Source organism: Sturnus vulgaris, chromosome 15 (assembly GCF_052056855.1).
Source record: "Sturnus vulgaris isolate bStuVul1 chromosome 15, bStuVul1.hap1, whole genome shotgun sequence".
Lineage (NCBI taxonomy): Eukaryota > Metazoa > Chordata > Aves > Passeriformes > Sturnidae > Sturnus > Sturnus vulgaris.
Genome location: NC_142257.1, coordinates 19,842,646 through 19,866,168, shown reverse-complemented (window position 1 = coordinate 19,866,168; position 23,523 = coordinate 19,842,646). Strand labels below are relative to the sequence as shown.

The 23,523-nt window shown below is 44.5% G+C and overlaps 1 protein-coding gene across 11 annotated transcripts in view; it reads left to right on the top strand.

Moving 5' to 3' along the window:
- Positions 1 to 23,523, top strand: part of KCNIP1 (potassium voltage-gated channel interacting protein 1) — a 201,458-nt gene that overhangs the window by 163,524 nt on the left and 14,411 nt on the right. For 10 of the 11 annotated variants that reach the window (XM_088173999.1, XM_088174003.1, XM_014889925.2 and 7 more), the window contains one exon: positions 20,438 to 20,562. In XM_088173999.1, coding sequence (XP_088030125.1) covers positions 20,438 to 20,562 — 125 coding nt within the window. Of the gene's footprint in view, positions 1 to 4,799; positions 4,949 to 20,437; positions 20,563 to 23,523 lie in introns of those variants that run through there. The other variant, XM_014889923.2, reaches the window with a different exon arrangement.

Genomic DNA, 23,523 nt, shown 5'->3' with positions numbered 1-23,523 from the left:
GCAGCTGAAGAGCTGAGCTCTTTGTTTCCAGCTCCCTGGGTAGCACTAATAGAGCAGCATCCACATTTCTGTGTTATCCAAACTAAGGAGAAATTTGTGGTTCATTTATCCTTATACTGAATGCACCTTACTGACAAAAATAATAAGCTGTAATTAGCTAGGGCTTTAAAAAATTATCCTAGCTGGTGAATAACTGCTGGGAAATACCAGTGTGATATGAAATCCCATTAATTTGCAGGCAGAGGGGTCAGGCTGGAATTGTAGTGGTGCAAATGGGCAGAGACCTGAGCTCCTTGGCACTGGATGGTTTAGTTCAGCCTGAGATTGTTTGGGCTTGCTCTGAATCATCAATTACTTAAACACCAAACTTCTGAATTTACTCACAGCTTCTTTTCAAAATTGTAGTCAATAGTTATCAATAAGTGGTTTTCCCAGCACACAATTTGCAGATGACACAAATTCCTTGGGGCTAGTGAGATCCAGAGAAATCTGAGAACTGTGGACAGGACTTAATTACCTGTCGTGAACAGGATGGAGAAATGACAAGCTGATAAAAATCCTTCCGTTTAAGCAGTAAATACCATTGCTCGTTCCTAGGTGAGTTAAAGTCAGTCATGAGAAAAGCCTGGTTTTCATTTTGGTTTGAATAACTTTAAATCAAAACAGCAACAAAAGCTGCTAACTTTATGTGCACACAAAAAACCTAATTGGATAAATAGGTATGGAATAGTGAGTTCATACTCCTGATGCTGCTATGCTGTGAATGAGCTCATTATGCCACTTCTAAAAACAACAGAAATGGAAGGGTTCAGACATCTGCAGTGGAAATAGATTTATGGGCAGCAGCCATGTGAGAAGACAGCTCAGGACTACTGAGTGTCAGAAGATTGGTAAACAGAACTGTTCTGGGGATGTATGAAATAATGTTCTCTGCAAGAAGAATCGTTCAGATGTTCCTATTTTTTCTTTATCATAACAAAAGAGCAAAGGAATAGTTCATCAAAATGACAAAAAATCTAATATTTAGAGTTTTAAACCAGGCAAATCACAGAATACCACTGGGGTTTTCTTAAAGGTATGGGTATTGAGACCATGTCATGCTGCATTTGTATTATGCAAAATGAGGTGACAAATCCTCCTCTTCAAAAGTGTAAATCTATTCCAAATAGCTTGGTCATTGGAGAAGCTTCTGCTGAGAGGAATATTATTCTCCATTCTGCTGTGATTTTTTCACCTTTGTGTGATGCATTATTTCCCCCCAACCACTTTTAAGAGCTGATTACAGATTACATAAATAATTTGAGTCATCATAGCAATTCTTTTATTACCAGAAAATCCTTTTCATTACATGTTATTTCAATTGATCTTTATCAAGTTCCCACTTACATTCTCAGAGGGCTCATATGCATGCCTTTTGCAGCAGCTAATTGAGGCATTCAGCTCCTTTTGCTGCACGTGAGAGATGTGTGCAGTAGGCACTAGCAGGAATATCTGTCTCTATTATCAGAACATCTGGTATTTTAACATTAAGCATTTTATATCCTCATTCTTCAAGATTTGGTAAAAACAAAGCTTACTGCTTCATTGATGAGCTTAACCTTGTCCAGTATTTAAATAGAAAAATGTTCTTCCAGCTGCTCTACTGCAAAATCTGTTGATCAGTGTCTGCAGTAGAAAACGAGGCAGTTTAGTCTGTGCAGTTTATTCCACGTGTGATTCTAGGTAAAATCACAGTCCCTTGAGCTGCCCACCCTCTCTGAGGATGACAGCATGTATTCTGCAGCAGATTAGAAATGTTTGGGAGGCATCAATCCAAAAGCTGTTTATGCAGTGTGGTTTTTAGATTGTAGAGTTCTATAGAAATAAAATAAATGAGTCACCCACAGTATTTATTGGGCATTGGTTTGGGTTTTTCCTCATCGCTCCAGAAGCAACTCAAATAAAATACCTAATAATATCTTGATTAATATTTCTGCCTCTTTTTAAGAGTTGATGATCCTCTATTTCTGTGCAGATTTCTGCTGGAGAACTAAACTGGATAGCCTTTGGTTTAAATCACAGAACCAATCTCTCTCATACATACAGTAAAGAATGTGTGTGGCTATAGGGAATGGGCTATAGGGAATAACTCTGTCCCTTACTGAAATTAGTTCTTATTATGGGGAAAACACACAAACACTCCAGTATTTGGGTGCATAGGATTTGGCTCCCATGAGGCACCTGTAGTCAGCTCTTCAGTCAGTCCCTTGTGGTTATTTGAGTGTTTAAGGAAGTGCAGAATGCTGATTTGGGTTAATCATAAACCATTACAGTAGGTCTGGATGGTTGGATGGGTGGGGGGACTTGGTGCCCTGCATGTCAGGCAACTTAACAGCATTTTCCATAAGAAGTCAGCACAGCATAACCCTGACATGTCCCCAGCATAAGGAATCCCTGTTCTTGGGGCAGAAAAGAGCAGGTGAACAATTAACCAAGCGACAATTTTGAGTAGTTTTGGGAAGTGGGAGAGAAAAAACAGCATCCAGGAGGACCTGCTGGCATCAGGGTAATCCCAAAACAGCCTGAAGGTCCTGAATGGGAAAAGTCTCATTCAGTGTTCCCTCCAAGCTTGTTTGAAAACTGACTCAGCCTCAGAAAAATCATGATTTGGCCTTGACAGAATTGGATATATTGTCAAATGAATTCTGAGCTTCTGGCATGCACGAATTCTTCAAGCAGTGAGCACTCAAAGGAACAAAACTCATGTTCTTTTGGAGCTGCTTGTATCAGGAACACCTAAAGCATCAAACATGTTAGACTTGGCAGAAATTGCAGTAACACAAGCAATGGAACTCACACTTCCCTGTGTCCTTCCCCCCTTCTCTTGCTGAGCTGCAGGGCTTTAGGAGCTGCAGAGTTTAGATATTATGGTGAGACAACCATAGAATTGTAAGGCACACCTTTGGGGAGCCAGGTGCTTTGAGTTCCATTACTCATTATAGCATCATTTTTTGAGTTCCCCCCCCCCCTTTTTTTTTTTTTTAAGTGATAATTGGATTCAGCAGGTTTGTACATTGCTAGGAAGAAACTTTGCCATTAAATGTTTCTGTAAGTAAACAAAATGCCTGGGAACAAGTGGGTGAAGTGGGCTCTGATTCTGTGTGCTCTTCAGGATCTGTCAATTTAAGGAGTTGGAGAAAACAGTGCAAAGCCCACCAGACAGCCAGCAAATCTGACAAACATCCCTTCCATGGACAGGAAAGAACCTGGCTATTTTTGTGGTCATTATGCCTGTGCAAACTTCATGTGATGGAGGGTGCGATTTTTTTTTGTTAATTTGGGGGTTTTGTGTAGTAGTAGTTTGGTTTTTTAGTGGCAACAGGACATGGTAACCCGAGGAATTATCTAAATGTTTTGAGGTCTGCTTATCATGTTACCCTTTCAAATTCTTCTCTATCTGGGAGAGATTTGACAGTACAGTGATTTCAGATCCTTGACAGTTTTAGAGGTGAATGTGTTAATCTGATAGATATGAACCATGATGTGGCATTATAGCCAGTTGTACAGTGAGGGCAATGAAAACCTAGTGTGGCTGATGCTACAGAGCACTAAAAAGTCCTTTGGTCTAAAGTATTCATCAGGAGAAGTGGCTTTGTTGTGATGCCACTGAGCTCTGGGAGGTGGATGCCCACGGCAGAGAACCCTCATAACACATTCCCAGGGTGTTCTCCTCCTTGGCCACCTGCATGCAAACTCAGTTAATGTGCTGATTGCTTGTTTACCTGGTCTCTCCAGTGTGTGAGAGCAGCCTGCTCTCACTGTGAGCATCTCTCAGCAATTCAAGTGCTCTGTTTAGTCACTGTGATACACAAAATCCAGCTGGGATTCTGCACTTGGTGTTCACCAGCAGAGGCTGGAGCAGTGGGGTGGGTGAAAGGCAGCCTGTCCTGCTCACTGCTGCCTGCCTGCACTGTGGGAGTCCTGCAGAATAAAAGGCATTGGTGAGCTCTGTTCTCCTGAACATCCTACACGGGAATACCAGCATGCCTGAAAAACCCATCTTTTCCTGAGGCTGCAATTTTGCATCGACCATCCTGATAAAAACACTGACTCTGCCAAGTGTTCTCCCATCTGTGGTGATAATGGGGAAAGACATCGTGGGCTGGTGAGCAGCCACGGTGCTGCCCAGGGCTGGCAGCCTGGTGAAACACCGAGATGAAAGGGTGGAAAAGGCTCTTCTGCCTCAGCTCCTGCCAGGGGGGCTTGTTCAGCCAGCCTGGCCCCCCGTGTGTCTGCACTGGAGGTGCTGGGGTGCACTCCTGCTGTCAGGGCAGCTCCTGGGCTGCCTGTGGGTGCACACATGGATGTGGGAGGTGAGATTTTGTTTATCCCACGATGTTGTGGGCTAGGGGAGGCATTCAGAAAAGGAAAGCCCTTTCCTGCCTTACAGTGTCCCTTATTCTCTTATGTAGTACAGAAGAGGCATTGACAAAAAGCATCTGCATTGGCAGAATTACTGAGAAATTCTCAAATGCAACTGGTATCACAGGTATTTAAAAAAAGAGAAAGATTGTGTGAGATGTTGTTGAGGTTAGCAGCACAGTGCTCGGTTGTTCTGGAGCAGAGCAAACTCCTGAGAGAATTACCCTGAGGTGAAAGAAAATAAAACCATAAGTTACGGTTCAATGCAGAAGTTGCTTGCATGCTCCAAAAACGAAAAAAGCGCAAGTGAGAGGGGAGGGGGAGAGGTTGGGGAAGAGAGGGAGTGAGAGAGGGGGAGAGGGGAATGTGCTGAGCTCGGAGCTGAGCAGCACGAAGGGAAGCTTGGAGCAGGATTTGGCAGCGGCTCCGCCCGGCGGGATGTGCACGGAAGGAGAGGCAGAGGGGCTCCAGACCCTGGGGATTGTGGTGGTGGTGTGCTCCTCTCTGAAACTTCTGCACTACCTCGGGCTCATTGACTTGTCAGATGGTAAGAGAAGTGCAGTTGTGCAGCTCGTGTTTGCTCGTGGTTAAATGCAGCAGATGGCTGTGGGAGGAAAGTGGAGTCTGTCAGCTCCGGGGCTCTCGGTCTTTATTAACAATCACACAGGCTGCAAAGAGGCAACTCTGCCTTCTGCTGTATTGGGGACTTCTGTTTGATTTGATAGATTACTTTAGCCAGAGAGAATCTCAAACTGTGATGGTTTTTGTCTTCTGTATTATTCTTTAAGTTTTCCTAATTATTTTTTCTAACTGTTAATTTTTGCTCTCTATTGAAAATAAATTAGTACCAAATTTGAAAAAGGAAAGGCCCTCTTGGGATAATAGAACCAGAACTGATAATTAGGTGTATGATTTCATGGGGCTACAAGAGTTTTGTTGTGATATTTAATTTGCAGATTAAAGACATGATGGACTGAATGTGAACAAAGCAAAACTTTGCTGTAATTGCTGTTCCAGACGCTTCAGCAAAATAACCTAACAAGAAATATTTATGTTTTCACCACCTGGAAGATTTGGCTTGCAGTGAATCAATGTAATGAGTGCAAATGAATGTAATGAACTTTTTTGTCTTAAACGTTTCCCCGGATTAGTAAAGCATACAGGTTTTAACAACTAAGTGGGCTTTAGGGTTCATCTTTTCATAAAGGGATGTAGCTATCACTGAATTTTTAAAGAAAATAACTTCTTGATGATGCAAATGAGGTATTTTTCAAAACAAAGGGACCCCCAAGTCACTGATTGTATTCTTGTTTCGATCGCTGTGTGAAGTTTATCTAGCAAGGGAAATGTGAGGATAAAATACTAGCATAAACACCTATGTTTCTTTATTCAGATTTCTTCAAGATGTGGGTTGGTACAGGCTGGCAAAAGATTCCAAAAAAATAAAGAAAATGTAAAAGTTAAATCTGTTTTACCGGATCAAGAAAAGCAGATGGAATTTCAATCCTGCTACAGTAAAATCAGTGCTGTCACATAATCCTAGCAATCCTCCTACAGAATTAGGAAAAAATACTAAAAATTGTTTAATTAAGAGTTATTTATATTAAGATATGTAAATTGGTATGTATTTGTTATTACATGATTGATTTCCTTATTACAAAATGAATATCGTGGGAGCTTTTAGTTTACTCCTAGAATGTCACTGGATTGCAATTACATAATTACAAATAAATTAAGCTCTCCAACAATGACAACTCATTTCAAATAATGGCAGCAGAAATGCTCACCTTAAAAATAAGCTGCCAAGTCAGATGTTGAAGCATTTGCAGTGCTATTGCATTTGCCTTGCATTAACTGCAAGAATGTTTTTACACCTCCTTTGCAGACCTCATTACTATAATTCCAGAGTCTGCTGTTCCTGAAGCAATTACTTTTCCTAGAAGAGTCTCCCCAGTGTTTCCCCAGCAAAGCCAAGGCTGTGAGAGGTGAGGAAGGTGTGTGTGAGGGTGAGATGAGTAAAAGTGAGCAAAGAGCCCACGCTGTGTTCACGGAGCAGCTCTGGCCTGTGGTCAGCAGCCCCTGCAGCTGCAGGAGGGGGGACAGAGCTCTGACTGCCCGGGCTGCCTCACTGTTATAAACCTGACCACATTTGCATCGTTGGGATTGGAATTCTGTGCTTCTGGCTGCAAAATAGTTCACTTGGAAACCCAGATATGTTTATTTGGTACTTACTATATGAGCTTGTGTTTTTCCCTTTTGACTTTGTTCCTGTGCTGAGAATTGTTTATATGTGAAATTAGAACATTAATAGAATGTGAGTGGTTGTTAATGTAGTGGAATACAGATTTCAATAAGTCAGGGATCTTCAAAGGTGACATTAAGTTGTTTTCTCTGATGTGCTGGTGGCAGCAAAGGAGAAGGCAAAGTGGGTGCTTACATTGCAATGTAAGTATTTCTAACTCTTTAATTTATGCTTTATGCATCAGTATTTGAAGAACCTGGGTGCTGAGCTCACTTAGAAGTTTGCTAATGGTTTGAAAAGTGCTAACCTTTGTGATAGTGATGGAACAGCTAGATAACGATCTTGATCAGGTATTTTACTAAGCACAGCTTCAAATGAGCCTTTCTCCAAAGAACATGGTAGGCATGCAGAAAGAATATCCCCGTGTACCACAGCAAAACTTCTACCATATCCCACACCATATTCCATGACTGCTCTGCTTCTGTTAATTCCCCATGTATAAAAAATGCAACAGTACATGAGTTTGGTACCTGCATGTTTGTTCCCTTGCATCTCGACTCTATCTATCCATCACTTTATCTGCTGGGCAGAAGGTTGTTAGAAGCACTTAATATTCTGTAGACTATTTTAAAATAAAATTAATAGAACTGTATAAATCTTGATGGAAATCCTCAGTTTTATTTCAAGAATTTTTGTTTGGCTTCAGTTTTTTTCCAAGATAAAATGCTGGTCTAATATATTTTTGAAGAGGAGGACTTATGCTTTACCCATTTTTTAGAGCTGCAAGAGAGGCTGCAGGCTGTGGCTGCTGCCTCAAATCCTCCCTGCAGGCTCCAGCTGGCCGTGTATGACAGAAGTGCAGATCCCTGATCCCAGGATGTGGTGCTGGCTGTGCCCTGTCCAGGGGATCCAAATCCCATCCAGCTGCAGCCAGAGGGGAGCAGGGTGCAAGCTTTGGGACCTGCACTGGGGGTTGGTTTCCAGGAAAAACTAATGGGATTCAAGAAAAAGACATGCACAACATTTTCTAAACTGAATGGCAGCATCACTGAAGCCGAGTTTGTCCTTGTACAGAGCTTGTAGCTGTCAAAGTTATTCTTCATTTATAACCATGGAAGTGCTGGTGTGGAGGGTAGAGATTCCCTGATGCTCTTGAAGCAGCTGCCAGGCTGCCTGATGGATGTGCCAGTGCCTGTGATTGATTGTTACAGAACAAATTCTGTGGACCTGATGAGTCTGGCTTGGTTCTCTCACTGTTTATTGTCTCCTCCCTTGCAAGACTCTCCTCTGAGGTGCTTTGGAGAGGAAGAGCTGTTGGATGATGAGGGATTCAGGCAGAGTTGTACATCAGTCCCATGCAGGTTATTTTGTTTAGCAGAGAGAGTGTTTCCAAAACAAGGTAATAAAAACACCAACCCAACCTCCTGAAACTGAAACAGAATTCTGAAGTGTAATCTGAAGGGATTTAACTTTCACAGGAAGATTATTTCTTTTTCTTACCAATAGTGGGAAATACAGCCAATAGCTAAAAGAAAATGCACGCAGTAGGGATAATACCTGACTAAAGGAATTGGCATTCCTGCCTGCCCTGCTCAGCCAGGCAAGTGTGCTGTCCCCTGTGTGCTGTCCCCTGTGTGCTGTGCCCTGTGTGCTGTCCCCTGGGTGCTGTCCCCATGTGCTGTGCCCTGGGTGCTGTCCCCTGTGTGCTGTGCCCTGGGTGCTGTCCCCTGGGTGCTGTCCCCTGGGTGCTGTCCCCTGTGTGCTGTGCCCTGGGTGCTGTCCCCTGGGTGCTGTCCCCTGGGTGCTGTGCCCTGGGTGCTGTGCCCTGGGTGCTGTCCCCATGTGCTGTGCCCTGGGTGCTGTCCCCTGGGTGCTGTCCCCTGGGTGCTGTGCCCTGGGTGCTGTGCCCTGGGTGCTGTCCCCATGTGCTGTCCCCTGGGTGCTGTCCCCTGGGTGCTGTCCCTGTCTGCAGTACACAAGTCCTGAACGTCTCCCCAGGCTCTGTGTTGTGTCTCTTCAGTCCTGCCATTGTGTTACAGGAGCATTTTTGGTGTTTCTGGATGTTTTTTCCTGAGTGAAGCTGTGCCAGCTGGGCTCAATGGATAACCACGAGGTTGGGTGTGCCTAAAGAACTGGCGCCTCCTGTGTGTGGTGGCCATCAAAAGTCTCTAAAATAGCAATGTAATCATCTGACACTCAGGAAGAAATCATCAGGTATAATTGCTGTCTGTCAAGAGGTAAAATGTTAGCCAGTGTGGAAAAGAAGATATTCCTTCTATGTATACTCTTAAATGTAGCCATGAGAAAAACTTGTCTTTTGTTTTCATATGAGAATTTAGCAGAAAGAAAATATTTTGTAATTCATTAAAAAAAAAAATCTTTCCTTTTCGTCTTGCTTCTCCCCCCTTTTTAGTATTTCTGAAGTGATACTATGAGGCTCTTTAAACGAGTTTTATTACAGTTAATTCCCCCTCTCCTCAGGCAAGCTGCAGCTTTATGTACCAGATTTTTATTATACCCGGAAGCTTTCTGCCTGCTAATAAATAATGGTGGTAAATTTTATATGAAATAAATGTGGTTTCTTATTGCAGCAGAAAGGAAAATAAGTGTGGAGCTTTTTCCCCCTTGCCATACATGTTTAAATTATAGAAGTTAAAGAGTGTAAGAACAGCATTCACTTTAAAGAGACATCATCAGGCCAAAAGATAGTTTTTTGGCTTGGACCATTAAAGATAACTTAGATCATCATTCCACAGAGGATGTTTGGAATGTTGCAGCCAGAGGTGTTCAGGAATTTTCCATCTGTGCTGTGAGGAGCAGCCAGCTGTGGTTTCTGCAGTGGGAGCAGGGTCCAGCCAGGGCAGGAGATTCTCCTCTGCAGGGAGGGAAGGGGAAAGGAAGGAAAGGGGCTCTGGGGTGGAAGGAGCCTGCCCTGAGGCTGACTCTGAACTCTGGAAGGGCCCACCTGGGGTTTGAAGACACATCCTTCCCCCAGCCCCACGACAGTGGCTGAGATGTTAAAAACTGCTCCTCTTTTTCACTGATCGCCACAGTATCGTGGGCACGGTGTCACCAGTAAGTGTTAAAATGAGATTTGTGCTCCAGCTTCCCCCATCGATGCTGAACCATTTCTGGAGCATCACTCACCTGGATACTCACCTGCCTGTGCTTTCCTGGTTGTCTCCTTGTTTTTGGAAACGTGCAACAACCACAAGAAAGCTGTTTGAAAGTGTCATGTTTGAAATCTGGAATAATTTCACTTGGCTTAATAAATTTATGGTTGTAGGAGGAGAGATTTCTTTTGACTGAAGAGGAATCTCAAGAATTTCAGTTAAGGCTGCTTTTCTTGAAGAAATTGCGTGAGAGGTGCTTATAATTGGAAAGGGATAGCTATATAAATAGTCAATATAAATGGAACATAATTAACATTACTTTGCACCCGCTTCTGCAATTCTTAAACCCACACATGGGAACCTTGAATTGAGGATGCATATCCAAATGCATCTTAACTAAGTCCTAATTAATCTTAATGTATCTTAATTAAGTCCTAATTTAAGTTAATTCTTTTTCGCTTAAAAGGAGGTTTCACACAGTTGAAAGAGTAAAACATTGAATTTGTCCATTTTATGTGCACCAGCCTTCCTGAGAGTCCCTGGCTCCCTGCAGTGGCCAGGTGTGCCCGTGGGTGCTGTGGCAGTGCCAGGGCTGCTGGGGTTTGGGCACAAACGGGCCTGGAGGGAAGGGGGAGCTGCCAGAGCCGTCCCTAGGGCCAGAGGGGCAGCAGTGCCCTGTGCCCACAGCTCGGGCTGCCCTGGCTGCCCAGGCAGGGCTGGGGGCTCCCAGGTGCCACGGCAGCACTGGCAGCTCACAGCCACTCCCTGGGTGTCTGCACGTCCAGTGCTCAGCTCTCCATTGTCCTGTTAGTCTGGGATTAGGCCAAAATGAAGTTAAATTTCATGTAGATGAATAAAAGGAGTCTTGACATTACGAGATGAAATCTGAAGCATTCTGAAAGGGAAATTTTTCTTCTTTTTTCTTCCTCCCTAAAATAAATAGGACTGTGCACTGCAGACTGCTCAGGCTTCCCTTGGTTGAGCCTAGACCAGAAGTTCCCATCAAAGGTTGTGGGTCTTGGTTGCTTTTTCCCTTTGGTGGTCCCCACCCTGATGTCAGAGCCCAGAGCAAAAGGGAAAGAGCCAAAAGGCTCCTCAGTGCAAGGTTCAGCTCTAGGATGAGCTTTCCCATAATGGTGCATTCATCTCAACCTGCTCCTTGTGCCTCTTGCTCTTTGGCACATTTCCTCCTATGGATTGCATTAGAGCTTCTACATGACTTCCTTAATACAGAATGGAACAATCAGAATGATGAAATCTAGTATATTCAAATGTTTTCGTGGTGTCTTTAAAATCAACTGACTGGTAAGAGTGATCAGCATGTGTGTGCAGCACTTGCTCTAATGACTCTTCTGCAGATCTTGCTGGTATTGCAGCCATTTCCCAGTACTCATGGGCACTCTATCTCCTCATCCTGGTTTAACATCTGTGCTGCTAAATGAAAGCAATCAGAGTCAGCATGAAAATTTAATAAGCTACGTTCTGGCATTGGTCATGTTCCTAATTGTGTATTTGTTTTCTGCCTGCAGAAGTCCTCAGACACTGTCAGCCAGAACAGCTCCAGTGTTTACAAGCACTGCTGTTTATTAGTCTCAAATCACTCTCTGTTGGTGGTACTTAGAAAACAAACCAGGTCTCTGAATTTGCCAATGGTTTTAGGGGACTGATCAAAGCCAGATCCCAGCCTGGGAAGATCTAAACCTCATGGCCTTCCTCTCCTAGTCATAGAATTACTGAGTTTCAGAAGCAGAAAGATCCGTAGACAGATTAGTGGAATCTAAATCTTCTAACCCTGAGCATGGTAAAGTTTTAAATAACTAAATATTTTGGCTTCACAGCAACTCATCAAGTGTGTAGTTGGTTGCATTTACATCCCAGCAGAGTGTCTTACAGTGGTTGTCCCTATTGGCCTTCCAGGAGAAGCAGAATAAGGACACAGAAAAATGGAAGGAAATTTTCTGCTTGTCCCAAAGAACTTTTTGCCACAGAGACAAAGTTGTAATGTTCCCAGCACCACGAGCTGGGCCAAGTTTAGGGAGTTGTTAAGCTGTTGTGTGTTTCCTGAAACTCTCCTATCTTGTCTGCTGGGCTTTCAGCTCCCTGCCTGTTTGCTTTGCTGCCTGGCTGCAGCTGCTGCTGCTTTGGCTCTTGCATGGGAGCTCAGGGTGGGCTCAGTCTCACCCCTGCTCTGGTGCTGCCACTGAAACCCAGACCATGAGCCACTCATTGACTTCCTTCCTCCCCCTTCAGTGGGGTGGAAAGCAGAGTTGCAGGGCCAGAAAGGTAAAGGTCATGGCTCGAGATAAGAATAATTCACTAGAAACAGCAATGAAATAAGAAACAGTAACAGCACAGTGCTGATAGCAGAGAGGGGAACAATTCACACCCCTCAGAGCACTGACTCCCTTCCTGAACCCCAGGGTTCAGGTGAGCCCTTCTGGCTGCTGCAGAAGTTAACTCTCTCCTGGCCAGCACCAGGACACCAGGGGCAGCTGAGGGGTGAAGGATGGGGAAGGATTTGTGGCCAAGGCAGTTGGCTGAAACATCACCACAAACCAGGTATGACCCTGGGGAAAGGGCAGAGGAATTCCTTGTAAGGAATAAACTGTTGGGAATCTTGAAACAACTTGCTGCTTTCACACTAGATTCTTACTAATGCCAAGGAATATAGTGTATTGGATGGGATTTTCTGATTTTTTAAATTGCTGTCAGGAGCTGACATTTATTTGGATGAAAAGTTTCAGCGAGAGAACGCTCTCACCCTGGGCAGAGGTGTGTATGTGTAAAAACCAGGACTGGTTTATAGCTGGTTCCAAATGCTCTCTGGGAGAAGAATCTGAGTGAATACAGGGACCAAAGCAGCTTTATCTGGGTCAGGAAGGAGAATGCAGTGTGTACTTAAAGGAACATCAGTGGCAGCAGGCTGGTTCAGGCACTGTCCTTTTATCTCAGTGTCCTGGAGCCTCCCTTCTGGTTCCACTTCCTGGCAAACCAAAAACTGGGACATGAATGTTTTCATGAAGAGGAATCCAGGCACTGTTGTTTGCCCGAGATCAGGATCCATTGAAATGCCCCAAGTGAGGGTGCTGCCCACCCAGCCCATCTCCAGAGCCCAGCCCTGGGCTGTCCCCAGCCTGTCCCCAGCCCTGGGCTGTCCCCAGCCTGTCCCCAGCCTGTCCCCAGCCCTGGGCTGTCCCCAGCCTGTCCCCAGCCTGTCCCCGGCCCTGGGCTGTCCCCAGCTTGTCCCCAGCCTGTCCCCAGCCCTGGGCTGTCCCCAGCCTGTCCCCACCCCACCCCACCCCGGCAGCAGAGCTTGCTCACAGCACCACAAACATTTCAGGACATTTCCTCTTGCTGAAACATCTGGATCTGTATTGGAGCAATACTTTTTGAGCAGTTTCTTCTGTGCAAGTAGAGCTTAATTGGTACTTGTGTTCTGCTTAATTATGCTTCACATTTTGGAGCAATCTGTTCAACTTGAACAGTTCTGTGGAGTGGGGAAAGTGATCTTCTGGGAAGCACTGGCTCGTTTGGATGGGAGCTGCAGAGAGTTCTCATTTATAGTGTTTCTATCCTCAGTTCTGCCTGGACCAACCCAATTTGGTTTTTTTCTATTCTTTGCATGGGTGAATTGCCATAATGCAGTGGTCCACCTGTTATAAGAGGAAGATTGCTCCCACATTCACACTGCCACTCTTGCTTTGTATTTCTGTGGCAAGTTCTGTTTTATACACTGCTGTTTCTGAAAGGAAGTGTATGCTTATACACACACAAATTTCCTTAATAAATGTGAGCAAACCCACACGTGCTTTCAGCTTGGGAAAATAAATATTTCTGTTTTAAAAACCCAACCAAAACTTCCTTTAAAAAAACAACAACAAAATCCAAACAAACTGATCATAAATTGACTTTTAAGTCAAAGTAGAAAAAACAGCTAATTGTTTTTTAAAGATCCTTAACATGAAATTGCTGTTGTGCAGAATTCCAGTGTAGGTTATGAGCATGGATATATTACAGTTCTGCTCATTTGCTGCATAGTTCCCCAGTGAAGAAGTAAAATTTTATGGAACTGGGTAACTTCAGAGAGGAAAAGCTGCAAAGAGCTGCTGTGCTGTCAGTAGATTTTGACAAACTGACCACAAACGTGGTGCAGAGGGGAGATGGCTTCTGGCTGCATCACGGCCATGAGAACATTTGTGAGGAATAAAATGTGGAAAAGTGCTCTGGCTGTGCCCAGCTGGGGCTGCTCCTGCATCTGCCCAGATGTGTTTGGGGGAAGGGAACACACACACACTTAGAGGCACCAGTGCTCTGTGTGCAGACTAAAATCAGGGGAGGCTCCAGCTTTGTGATGTGCCCTAAAACGCTGCTCATGATGAGAGTGCCCTTACAGGGGGGTTGTGTGGCTTAACTCGTGCTTGTCCCTGTGCCATTCCATGTTTTGGAAGTGCTCCTGTCAGGTCTGCAGCCAGTGCCAAGTGTGTGTAATCCCACCAGTTCAGACAAGGTGCCTCTGAGAGGGGAAAAACCCTGAGGTTTTGCATTGTAGTTAAAACCTGAATGTACAAATACACAGTTCTGCTTTTCCCATTATAACTCAGGCATAAAATGTCCTTGAATTAGGCACTGAACTAATTACTACTTTTGATTGCTTTATTTCACTCCATTATATATTCATTGATTATTGTTCTTCCAAAACCCGTTCCTAACTCAAATCAAAAGCAAACCAGTCTAAATGGAAATTGGTGCAGTTGTCAGTCAAGGACTTGAAGTGTCTGATTTTCTTTTCAATGACAAAAAAAACCCCATGAGCAGCAATAAATTTGCAGAGAGAAAAAGTCCATTTGTAATGCATTGTCTTGGCTTATCAGGGATTTTTTGTTAAATTACCTATTCCATAAAAGGAAAAAAAAAATTAAGTTCACTTACCTAATTCATAATTCTGAAGTCTTTTGCAACTATTTCATGATGTGTCCTCTGAAGAGTTTCTGATATTTATTCTACAAAAGCATCATGTTTGATTGATTGGCATTCTCATGACTTTTCTTTTCCCTTGTTGCTTTGGAATCAATCTTGCCTTGGTTCCAGCTCAACCTGCATTTCCCACCTGGGGAAATCAATTTGAGGCCAGTGGCTGCTGCAGCATCCCCTGTGTGCCCTGGAAGGACACATTGCAGTCCCCTCCTTGGGAATGTCACAGCAAAAACGTCTCATGATGGGGGAACTCCATACAGTGTCTGCAGAAACATCTGACTGCAGATTTGACATGGCATATTTCATGTTCAAACCACTGTACCTGATCCTAGCTGTGTGCCAAAAAGACGCTTGAGAGGGACCTCAAAATTCTGGTGCCTCCTTTTTTGGAGAATAATGTTGGTTTTGCATCCCTGTGTACAACTGTGAAACTAATTAAAGGAGAGGCAGAGGACAGTATTTATACATTGTGAATAGATCATTGTAAGGATTAGCCAAGAAGTCTAAAAAATCTATTTTTTAGAAATTATATTTGTTATTATTAGCTATTTTTATCTTGAGATTTTAAACACTGTTGGTTTTTCAGGTATCTCCTCTCAGAAAGTTTTGGTGTTGCAGGTTCACACAGGCAGAGCAGCCCTGCTGAGCTTGGCTGTTTGTGAAACTAATTTGATGCTGCTGGCTTAGTGGTGCAAATCACAGAATCACAGAATATTATGAGTTGGAGGAGACCCACAACTCAAAATAGACCTGCTAGAGTCAAAAAGTCATGTCATAAAAAAGGAGACACCACTATCTTTTTGGTTTATTGCCTGGAGAGAGTCCCTTTTGGAAGCTGATCTCTCCAGCCAGGCAGTAGAATATTAATAATTATATTTAATGATAATAGTACTATCATTACTATTGTGCAATGATAAACTTTAATGGTGTTTAATATTTGATCCATCAGTAGGTACCTGTGTGCCATTTTCAGCTGCTGTTTGCCATGGGGCAGATTTTCCTTGCCCGTGTTTGGGGTCTGAGCTGTCCCTGTGTCCGTGTGTGCCCCTGTGTGTGTCCCTGTGTGTGTCCCTGTGTCCCTGTGTCCCTGTGTCCGTGTGTCCTGTGTCCCTGTGTGTGTCCCTGTGTGTGTCCCTGTGTCCCTGTGTGTGTCCCTCTGTCCCTGTGTCCGTGTGTCCCTGTGTCCCTGTGTGTGTCCCTGTGTGTGTCCCTGTGTCCCTGTGTCCCTGTGTGTGTCCCTCTGTCCCCGTGTCCCTGTGTCCGTGTGTCCTGTGTCCCTGTGTGTGTCCCTGTGTCCCCGTGTCCCTGTCCCTGTGTCCCTGTGTGTGTCCCCGTGTCCCTGTGTCCGTGTGTCCCTGTGTGTGTCCCTGTGTGTGTCCCTGTGTCCCTGTGTCCCCGTCCCTGTGTCCCTGTGTGTGTCCCTGTGTCCCTGTGTCCCTGTGTCCCCGTCCCTGTGTCCCTGTGTCCCTGTGCCAGGGCAGTGCCCGGGGGGAGCACAGGGCACAGCTCAGGGATGTGCTGCAGCCCAGCCCAGCCCAGCAGCCCCAGGGACATCCCAAAGCTCTGCCAGCTGCTGCCATAATGAGCACTTTGCACTCAGGCTCAGTTATTCCTCCTCATGAAATCTCCAAATATTTGCTATTGATAAGTTGGTCTCCCACAGGCAAGACCTGTGAGTCCTGCCCCAGACGCTCTGTCTGGACATTAATTTCAAGTATACTGTGGGTAAACTAGAGTTAATTTTTTCTTGAGGTCCTTGCTCCTAAAATATAGCTTTTTTTTTTTTTTTAATAAAAGCAAGATGCAGTCTAATAATTCTTGCATGTAATTTAATCCCCTTCAGCTGTATTTGTAAAATTACCCATTTCATCTAACGCCTGTCAGTTTTACAATTAACACTGGGCCCATTAGCTGCACTTTATGCCTTGACTTTTTTCCTTAACAAAAAGTGAATTTATTATAACCAACTTGTTTTCAAAGTCCTCCCACCAACCATGGAGACGGGTGTTCTGCATTTTCACCTTGCAGCCTTCAGATGCAGGGGACAGGGTCGTTTGCATCTTTATTAAAATCATCATTTACACCCTTTGGACGGTTTTAGCCTCTGCCTCGTCCTTGGCCAGCCCTGGCACTGTGTGAGCTTTCAGCATTGCTGCTCTGGCAGGCGCTGGAGATGCTGCAGGATGGAGCTGGGGAAGGTGTTGGAGCTGCTTGTTCCCCCAGCAAAGCCAGCCCTGGGCACGGTCTGTGTGTGCAGGGACACTGCCAGTGCCAGCAAGGGTGGGCAGCCTGGGAATCCTGCCTGGGAATCCTGCCTGGGAATCCTGCCTGGGAATCCCAGAGCCCTGGGAATAGCACAGGATTGTTCAGGCAGCCTGGGAATCCTGGCTGTCCATCCCAGAGCCCTGGAAAATCACACACGATTATTTTGTGGTGCTTTGCAGTGCTGGAGGTGTCCCTGCCGCCCTGTCCCTGCCCGTGGCAGGGGGCTGGAACTGGGAATCTTTAAGGTCCCTTCCAATCCAAACCTTCAGAGCCATTTGCAGGCAACTCTGAGTTTGGAACTTCCCAAATAGTAAAGTTAACAAACGGTAAAAATTGGAACAAATATGAAAGGATGAATAAAACAAGGCTCATTAAGTAACCTAAAGTGTATTCTGTTAAAACATCTATTTGCCTTAAGGAAAATTCACTCTCTGCTCTTGAGCAAGGAGCAGTGAAATGGAGTCTCTTTCATTAACAGCAGTGTAAAATATGCATGTACATGCACGGTGCTCATTATAAAAGGAAATGTGCATGTCCTATGGGCTAAGCAAATATAGATACTATTTTGCACAAAGTTACAAACCTAAGTGATTATTTTAACCTGGGCCTACACTGGATTAAGATTACCACAGGTGAGTCTACCAGACCCAGATCTCCTACCCTGCTATTAAAGCAGCCACAAAAATGTGGGCAGAAATAAATCCAAACTCAGGAAATGCTACATCCCATTCTTCCATTTTTAAATACATTGTAAGGAAAACAGCTCAGAGAATGCTCTGTACTGGCTAAACAATCTTCAGCCTAAGACACAACTCACTGCAGCCATCTGGTGTGGAAGGGATTCATCCCAGGGTCATTTCAACAAGCACTAGAAATAAAAACAGGAAAAGAATAAATATATTATCATTTATCAGTACCTGTAAGCAGAAGAAACCTTTTGCATTAGTAACTACTTCCACCTGATTAGTGAGCACAGATAACCCAACCAAAAAAAAAAAAAAAACCAAAACAACCCAAACCAAAAAAAAAAACCAACAAGAAAAAAAAAACCTCACCAAAAAAAACAACAAAAAAACCCCCAAAACAAAACAAAAAGAGCAAAGCAAAGAAAGCAATTTAGCAAAGGTTCAAGCTGTCTCTGAGCAGCTCCTGGTGGCCAGCCCCTGGGTGTGTGCCCAGCAGGGCAGGCTGTGCTGCCAGCTCAGGGGGATGAGGATGCTCTAAGCACCAGGCTGTGCTGGCACCACACTCAGTCCCTGCTCTCTTCGTGCATCTGTGAATTGAAGAAGAAAATTTACTTTAAATCAGCAGCAAGGTTGTTTCCTGCACTTAAATCTTTCAGGAGCAAACTGTAAACAAGGCAAAGCTGAGGAAGAATGTGGTGTTAGATAAAATAACATCATTCCTATCAAAAGTTTAAATTTGCATGTGTTTATGTATATATATATATATATATACACTTGTGCTTGCCCTCTCCACCCTACACTGAGCTTCAGTTTAATAAAAGTGTAGTGGTTGTAAATGCAAGAGCTCATATTTCATCCAGTGACACCTCTGAAGAGCTGCAGGGACTGAGCCAGCACGATAATGAGAATGTAAATAAAAGGAAATACAATGCCCATGCTAAAAAGCCAGGGCAGAGGAGGAAGTGCCAATCTCCTGGATTGCCACTGAGGCTTCTGTGGTTGATTTATAGGGTATCAGGGAATGGAAGAAACAAGTTGAAAAGAGCTGAATTGAGAGCAAGCACAGAAAGGAAACAAATAACAAAAACCCCAAATCTTTGTGGAGGGTGAGGACTATTGAGGTGGATTTTCTCTCCTTTTTTCAAGAACTCATTTCTCATCTCTCATTTTAAAGAATTCTTTCCCCACACTTTTCTCTCTTTACAGATTTTGCATTCCTTCGTTTTGTGGCATTAATTCTCTTGCAAAGAAAAGAGCCTTTCCCTCTTATTTCACACCTCTCTTTCTTGTAGCAGACATCCTTTTTCATCTCCTTTCTTCTGACAGGAGCTGTAATTTCTAGACCCTTCATTTTCCCTTTGTGTGAGGATGGTGTGTCCTTCAGCCCCTTTTTCTGCCATCAGCAGCTGCTCCTCAGCCTCTCACCTTTGTGTCCCTGCTGTGCAAGGGCCCTTCAGAACAGGGTTCAGGAATACATTTTATCTGTTCCAGGCCTGCAGATGCTGCCTGTGGTGATGCAGATGTGGTGGATTAAGAGGATGGCTGAATTCACCTGCATTTTGAACCAATTTCTTAATACTGACACAATGAACCAATGTTAATTAACCAGTAGCACTCACCCTCCCTCAATAACATTCCATTTCGTGTGCATGTGTGCATGTATAGATCTGTGTCTGTATCTCTGCAGAATTAATTAGCTTATGGAAATACACCTTTGGGCTGCTCTGTTCTTTCACTGACCCAGTCTGCTCTGAATTTATGCCTTTCCTCTCTTCAGAGAGACTCTATTTCCTTGGGAATTTCTATTTAAATTGTTGACTTACAGCAGAAATTACTGTATTATGCTTGAGCCAAATAACCTAAAATGTTTTACAAGGCATGAATTGTGCAGTCTTGACAATAAGGGCAGTGTTTGCTTTTATGCCAAGCAACTTTTGGATGTGGGTTGGATTTTCGTGGCAGCTGAAGGTTAGATCTGGTCCTTGAAGTTTAGAGAATCTGAGACTGATAGACATTAAGTGTCTGTATATTTGGGTATTGCCTACACTGCTGGAGGATGGGCTTGACAGGGGAGAACATGCATCAAAAATGAAGTGAGGTTATGGTAATTCAGGATGTGATAGTATTTTTTTTTCCTTGTAGAAGAACTCTCTCTTGAATAAAATTCATAGAAGTGTTTTTCATTTTTTATTTCTTCCCCCAAAAAGTCCTTGGAAATTCAGGCTGAAATCATTCCAGATTCTGCAATTGTGGACAAAATTTGAATTTCTCCTAGGTCTAAAGTGACCTTCAGTGTCTCTAGAGCAAGGTTTTTGGTTAGGACTGAAGGAGTTCCCCTCAGTGTCACCCTCAGAATGAGCTGATCTGATGTCTGAGCATGTTTGCTGTCCCAGCTGCAGCTGCAGCTTTCTCTAAAGCCACTGCTTTGGAAGTGCCCCTCCTCCCCGCTGGTTCAGTATTCAGGAATGAAATGTCTGTGCTTGCCTTTTGGAGTGTCTGCTGCTGCCCTGCTGCTCTCCACACCTTTTGGCTTTGGGAATGGGCAGCTAATTGGCAGCCCAGGAAGAAATGTGAGCTCTTGCTTTACTCCTGTGGCTTTTACTTTGCTTTCAGAAGGTTCAGAACAGTTACACTGAGCAGTTCTGTTGGTGGTTTCTTTTTCATCTCTTGCTCTTGAAATCCAGTCTGTCCTATCCATCATGTTAAAAGAGCAAAGGTAACAACCAAAATAAATATTTTCCTGTCTTCTCTTTCAGATAAAATTGAAGATGAATTAGAAATGACGACAGTGTGCCATAGACCCGAGGGACTGGAACAGCTTGAAGCACAAACCAATTTCACTAAAAGAGAACTTCAAGTTCTTTACAGAGGATTTAAAAATGTAAGAACAGTACTGCAATGAGCAGTCTAATATGTATGTCCCCACCAGCCTCAACTGCTCAGCTCGATTTTGTATTATTCCCCTGCTAAGCATTAGTAGTTTTGTATTAGATCTCCCTTACCGCAGCAAAATGAGCACAATCTGCCTCTCCATCTAATATTTATGACACTGCAATCTGCCTAAAACTGGGTTTGGATGAATATTCAGCACAAAATGGTCTCATTAAACTTGTTCCCCAAATGTCAGCAAGCACACTTCGGTTTCCTCAGCCGTGCCACTATTTGAAGGTAACGTGAAAATGTTTTTGTGGCTACTTATTTAAGCCTTTTTGTCATCTCCTCGTGTTCAAACAGAAGTGGTGCTGTTCACCCGTGATGAGCTGCCCAGGATGGAGATTTCATCCCTTCTCTAGCTGCAGAAATCTTGCTCTCGTAGCAGGGTCTTCATAGAGCACTTTAGGACTTTAAGGTCCTGCACAAGTAGGGAATAAGGCTGGAGTGGCAGGAAAAGCGAAATCGAGAGTTGGATGTGTGTTGAGGCTGAGGAGGGCAGAGGGAGGCTGCAGGTTTCTGCAGGGCAGCAGGGATGAGTGACAGGAAAGCAGCTGGCATGGCTGGGTGTGCAGGGCAGCTCCGTGCCCAGCCTTGGCAGCCACGTTCAGGCCAGCCCTGAGCCCAGCCTGGCTCTGCTGCTGCTCCCAGGGCTCCTCAGAGCCTCGAGAGAGGGATGGGCAATGCTGAGGCTGCACGGAGCAGATGCTTTGTGGACCTTGAAGAATGAGTACTCATTACACGTTTGCCTGAGGGTCAGGATTAGTCACCCAGGTGTTTGTGCCAGCTGATGTTTTAATGATGATTTACAGGTCAGAATCAAGCTGGCTCAATAAACACAGAATGGTTTTTATATTCTCTTGCAGGACAGCTCCAGCATTCAGAGACCATCACAGCAAAATGCTGACATTTCTCCACCAAGTCTCTTGGGTAAAAACTTGTCAAAAGAAATCTGAGCTACCTTAAATGCAGGCAGATCTGAGGAACCTGCACGAATTTGAGAAGGTTTTGGACCTTTGAGAAGGGCCTTTCTTTTTGACGGATTTTTGAAATTCGATCAAATCACATTTCCAGTGTATATTTGACTTTTCCAAGGAGTGTGGAGGTTTCACCCTTTCTTCCACTACTCACCTAAGCGGGCCAAAGCCCAGCTCAGCTTTCTGTATTTTTGTGGGTGGCTGTGGCTGCACGTAGGAGTCATTTCATGTGTGAAGTTGCCCAACTGAGCACTGATATCTCTCCATGCTTGTGCAGCCAGCAGGAAATCACACAGCTTTTGAGACAGAGCTTGGCAGGGTAACACCTCAATGTGACATGACTCTACAGGGGGAGGTTAAACCCAGTTTTGCTAAGATCTCCACAGTGCCTTCGGTATCACTCTGGGGTGGGAATCCCGTGTGGAGAGGACATTTAGCCCCTGCCATTCCCAATTCTGCTAGCACTTTGCACTACAGAAACATTCCCTCCTGGGGCGATTGTGGCAGGCATTTAACTTGTGACCTAAACCTGGGACATCGCTGAAGGTCTTGGTGTTAATTGGCAGTGATGGCAGGTCTTGGTTTCTATCTGGATACTGGAACAAAGCAGGCAGCTTTTATCCAGCTGATCTGTACATAATATGCACAAAGTTTCATATCTAAGGTTTAAATTGACATGAAAATGTGGCTTTAACACTGGTAACCTGCAAATCCTGGTTTCAATGGGATGAGTAATTATGCACAGGAGGCAAACTGGCTCAGCTGTTCCCATATTTGCTATTGTACCAAACCATCTGTTCTTTGGGATGATGTTACAGTGCCATCTGGAGATTCAAAATCCCTGTGGGAATGCAGTCATTTTCCTCCCTGGCTTGTACTTGCTGCTTGCTCTCAGTGATTGCACAGGTCCTGTTTAATCACGAGGCAACACCTGGATGATGACAGAGCCATTTGCAGGGCCTTGAGCAGGGCACAGAGGGATGGAGGTGCTGGCTGCAGAGGATCTGGTGTGCAGGAGCAGGGATGGTGCTCCTCCCAAGGCAGCTCAGCACAGCCCGGGCTGGCTCTGGAGCAGTGCCTGTCTGACCAGGCTCCTGATTCTCAGTACCCTTAAACCTGTTCTTTCTTTGTCTCTCAATTCTGTTCCTCTCCTCCTTCCAAACCCTCTCAGTCTTTACCCAGAGTGTCACTGGTCTGGCCTGGTGGTTTTGCCCCAGACTGGTGGAGGCTGCCAATAAATCTCCAGAGACTGTGAGCACTCTAACCAGGTCTGTATTATTGCTGCCTTGCCAAATGTCCCCTCTCTTTGCCTTCAGCTGCTTTTCCAGTTGTGAGAGGCTGCCACCCTCCAGCCTCTCCTGGTTCCAGGACCAACAGTTCCCATTTATCTCAGCAGGTGCCTCTGCCCACAGGATTCTGCATTATGTGACTCTGCACACAATGCAGAATCTCCTTTGCACCTCTCAGGTGGCTGCAGTCAGACTGGAGCCAGGCTAACATGAGGTGTTTGGCCCCATCTCTTTGGCTGGGATTCTACAAAAGCAAAGTTACAGGCAAACACAGCAGAGTCTCTGCTGGGTCTTGCCTTGGTGCAGCTTAACAAAAGAAAATGCAACATCTTCTGTCTGCAAAACGTCCAGAGCTGTTTGGGCTAAGCAGCAGAATTGGCACAGGAACAGAATGGCCATGAATAGGCACGGGCTGGAATTAGAAGAAAGTTTCTGCCCCCTAGAGGAGTAAAGTTTGGTGAGCAGTTATGGAATTGCAGGGAGGAGAGCAAGGAAGTATTTTTATTATTAAAATCGATAAATTGATGTCTAATGAAATGATCAGCAATGCAGAGATTTGAGCTTGGTAATTCAGGATCTTCCACTTAGGCCGTGTTTCTAATGGCTTGCATTCTTTGGAATTGAGCATATGGGTTTAAAAGAACT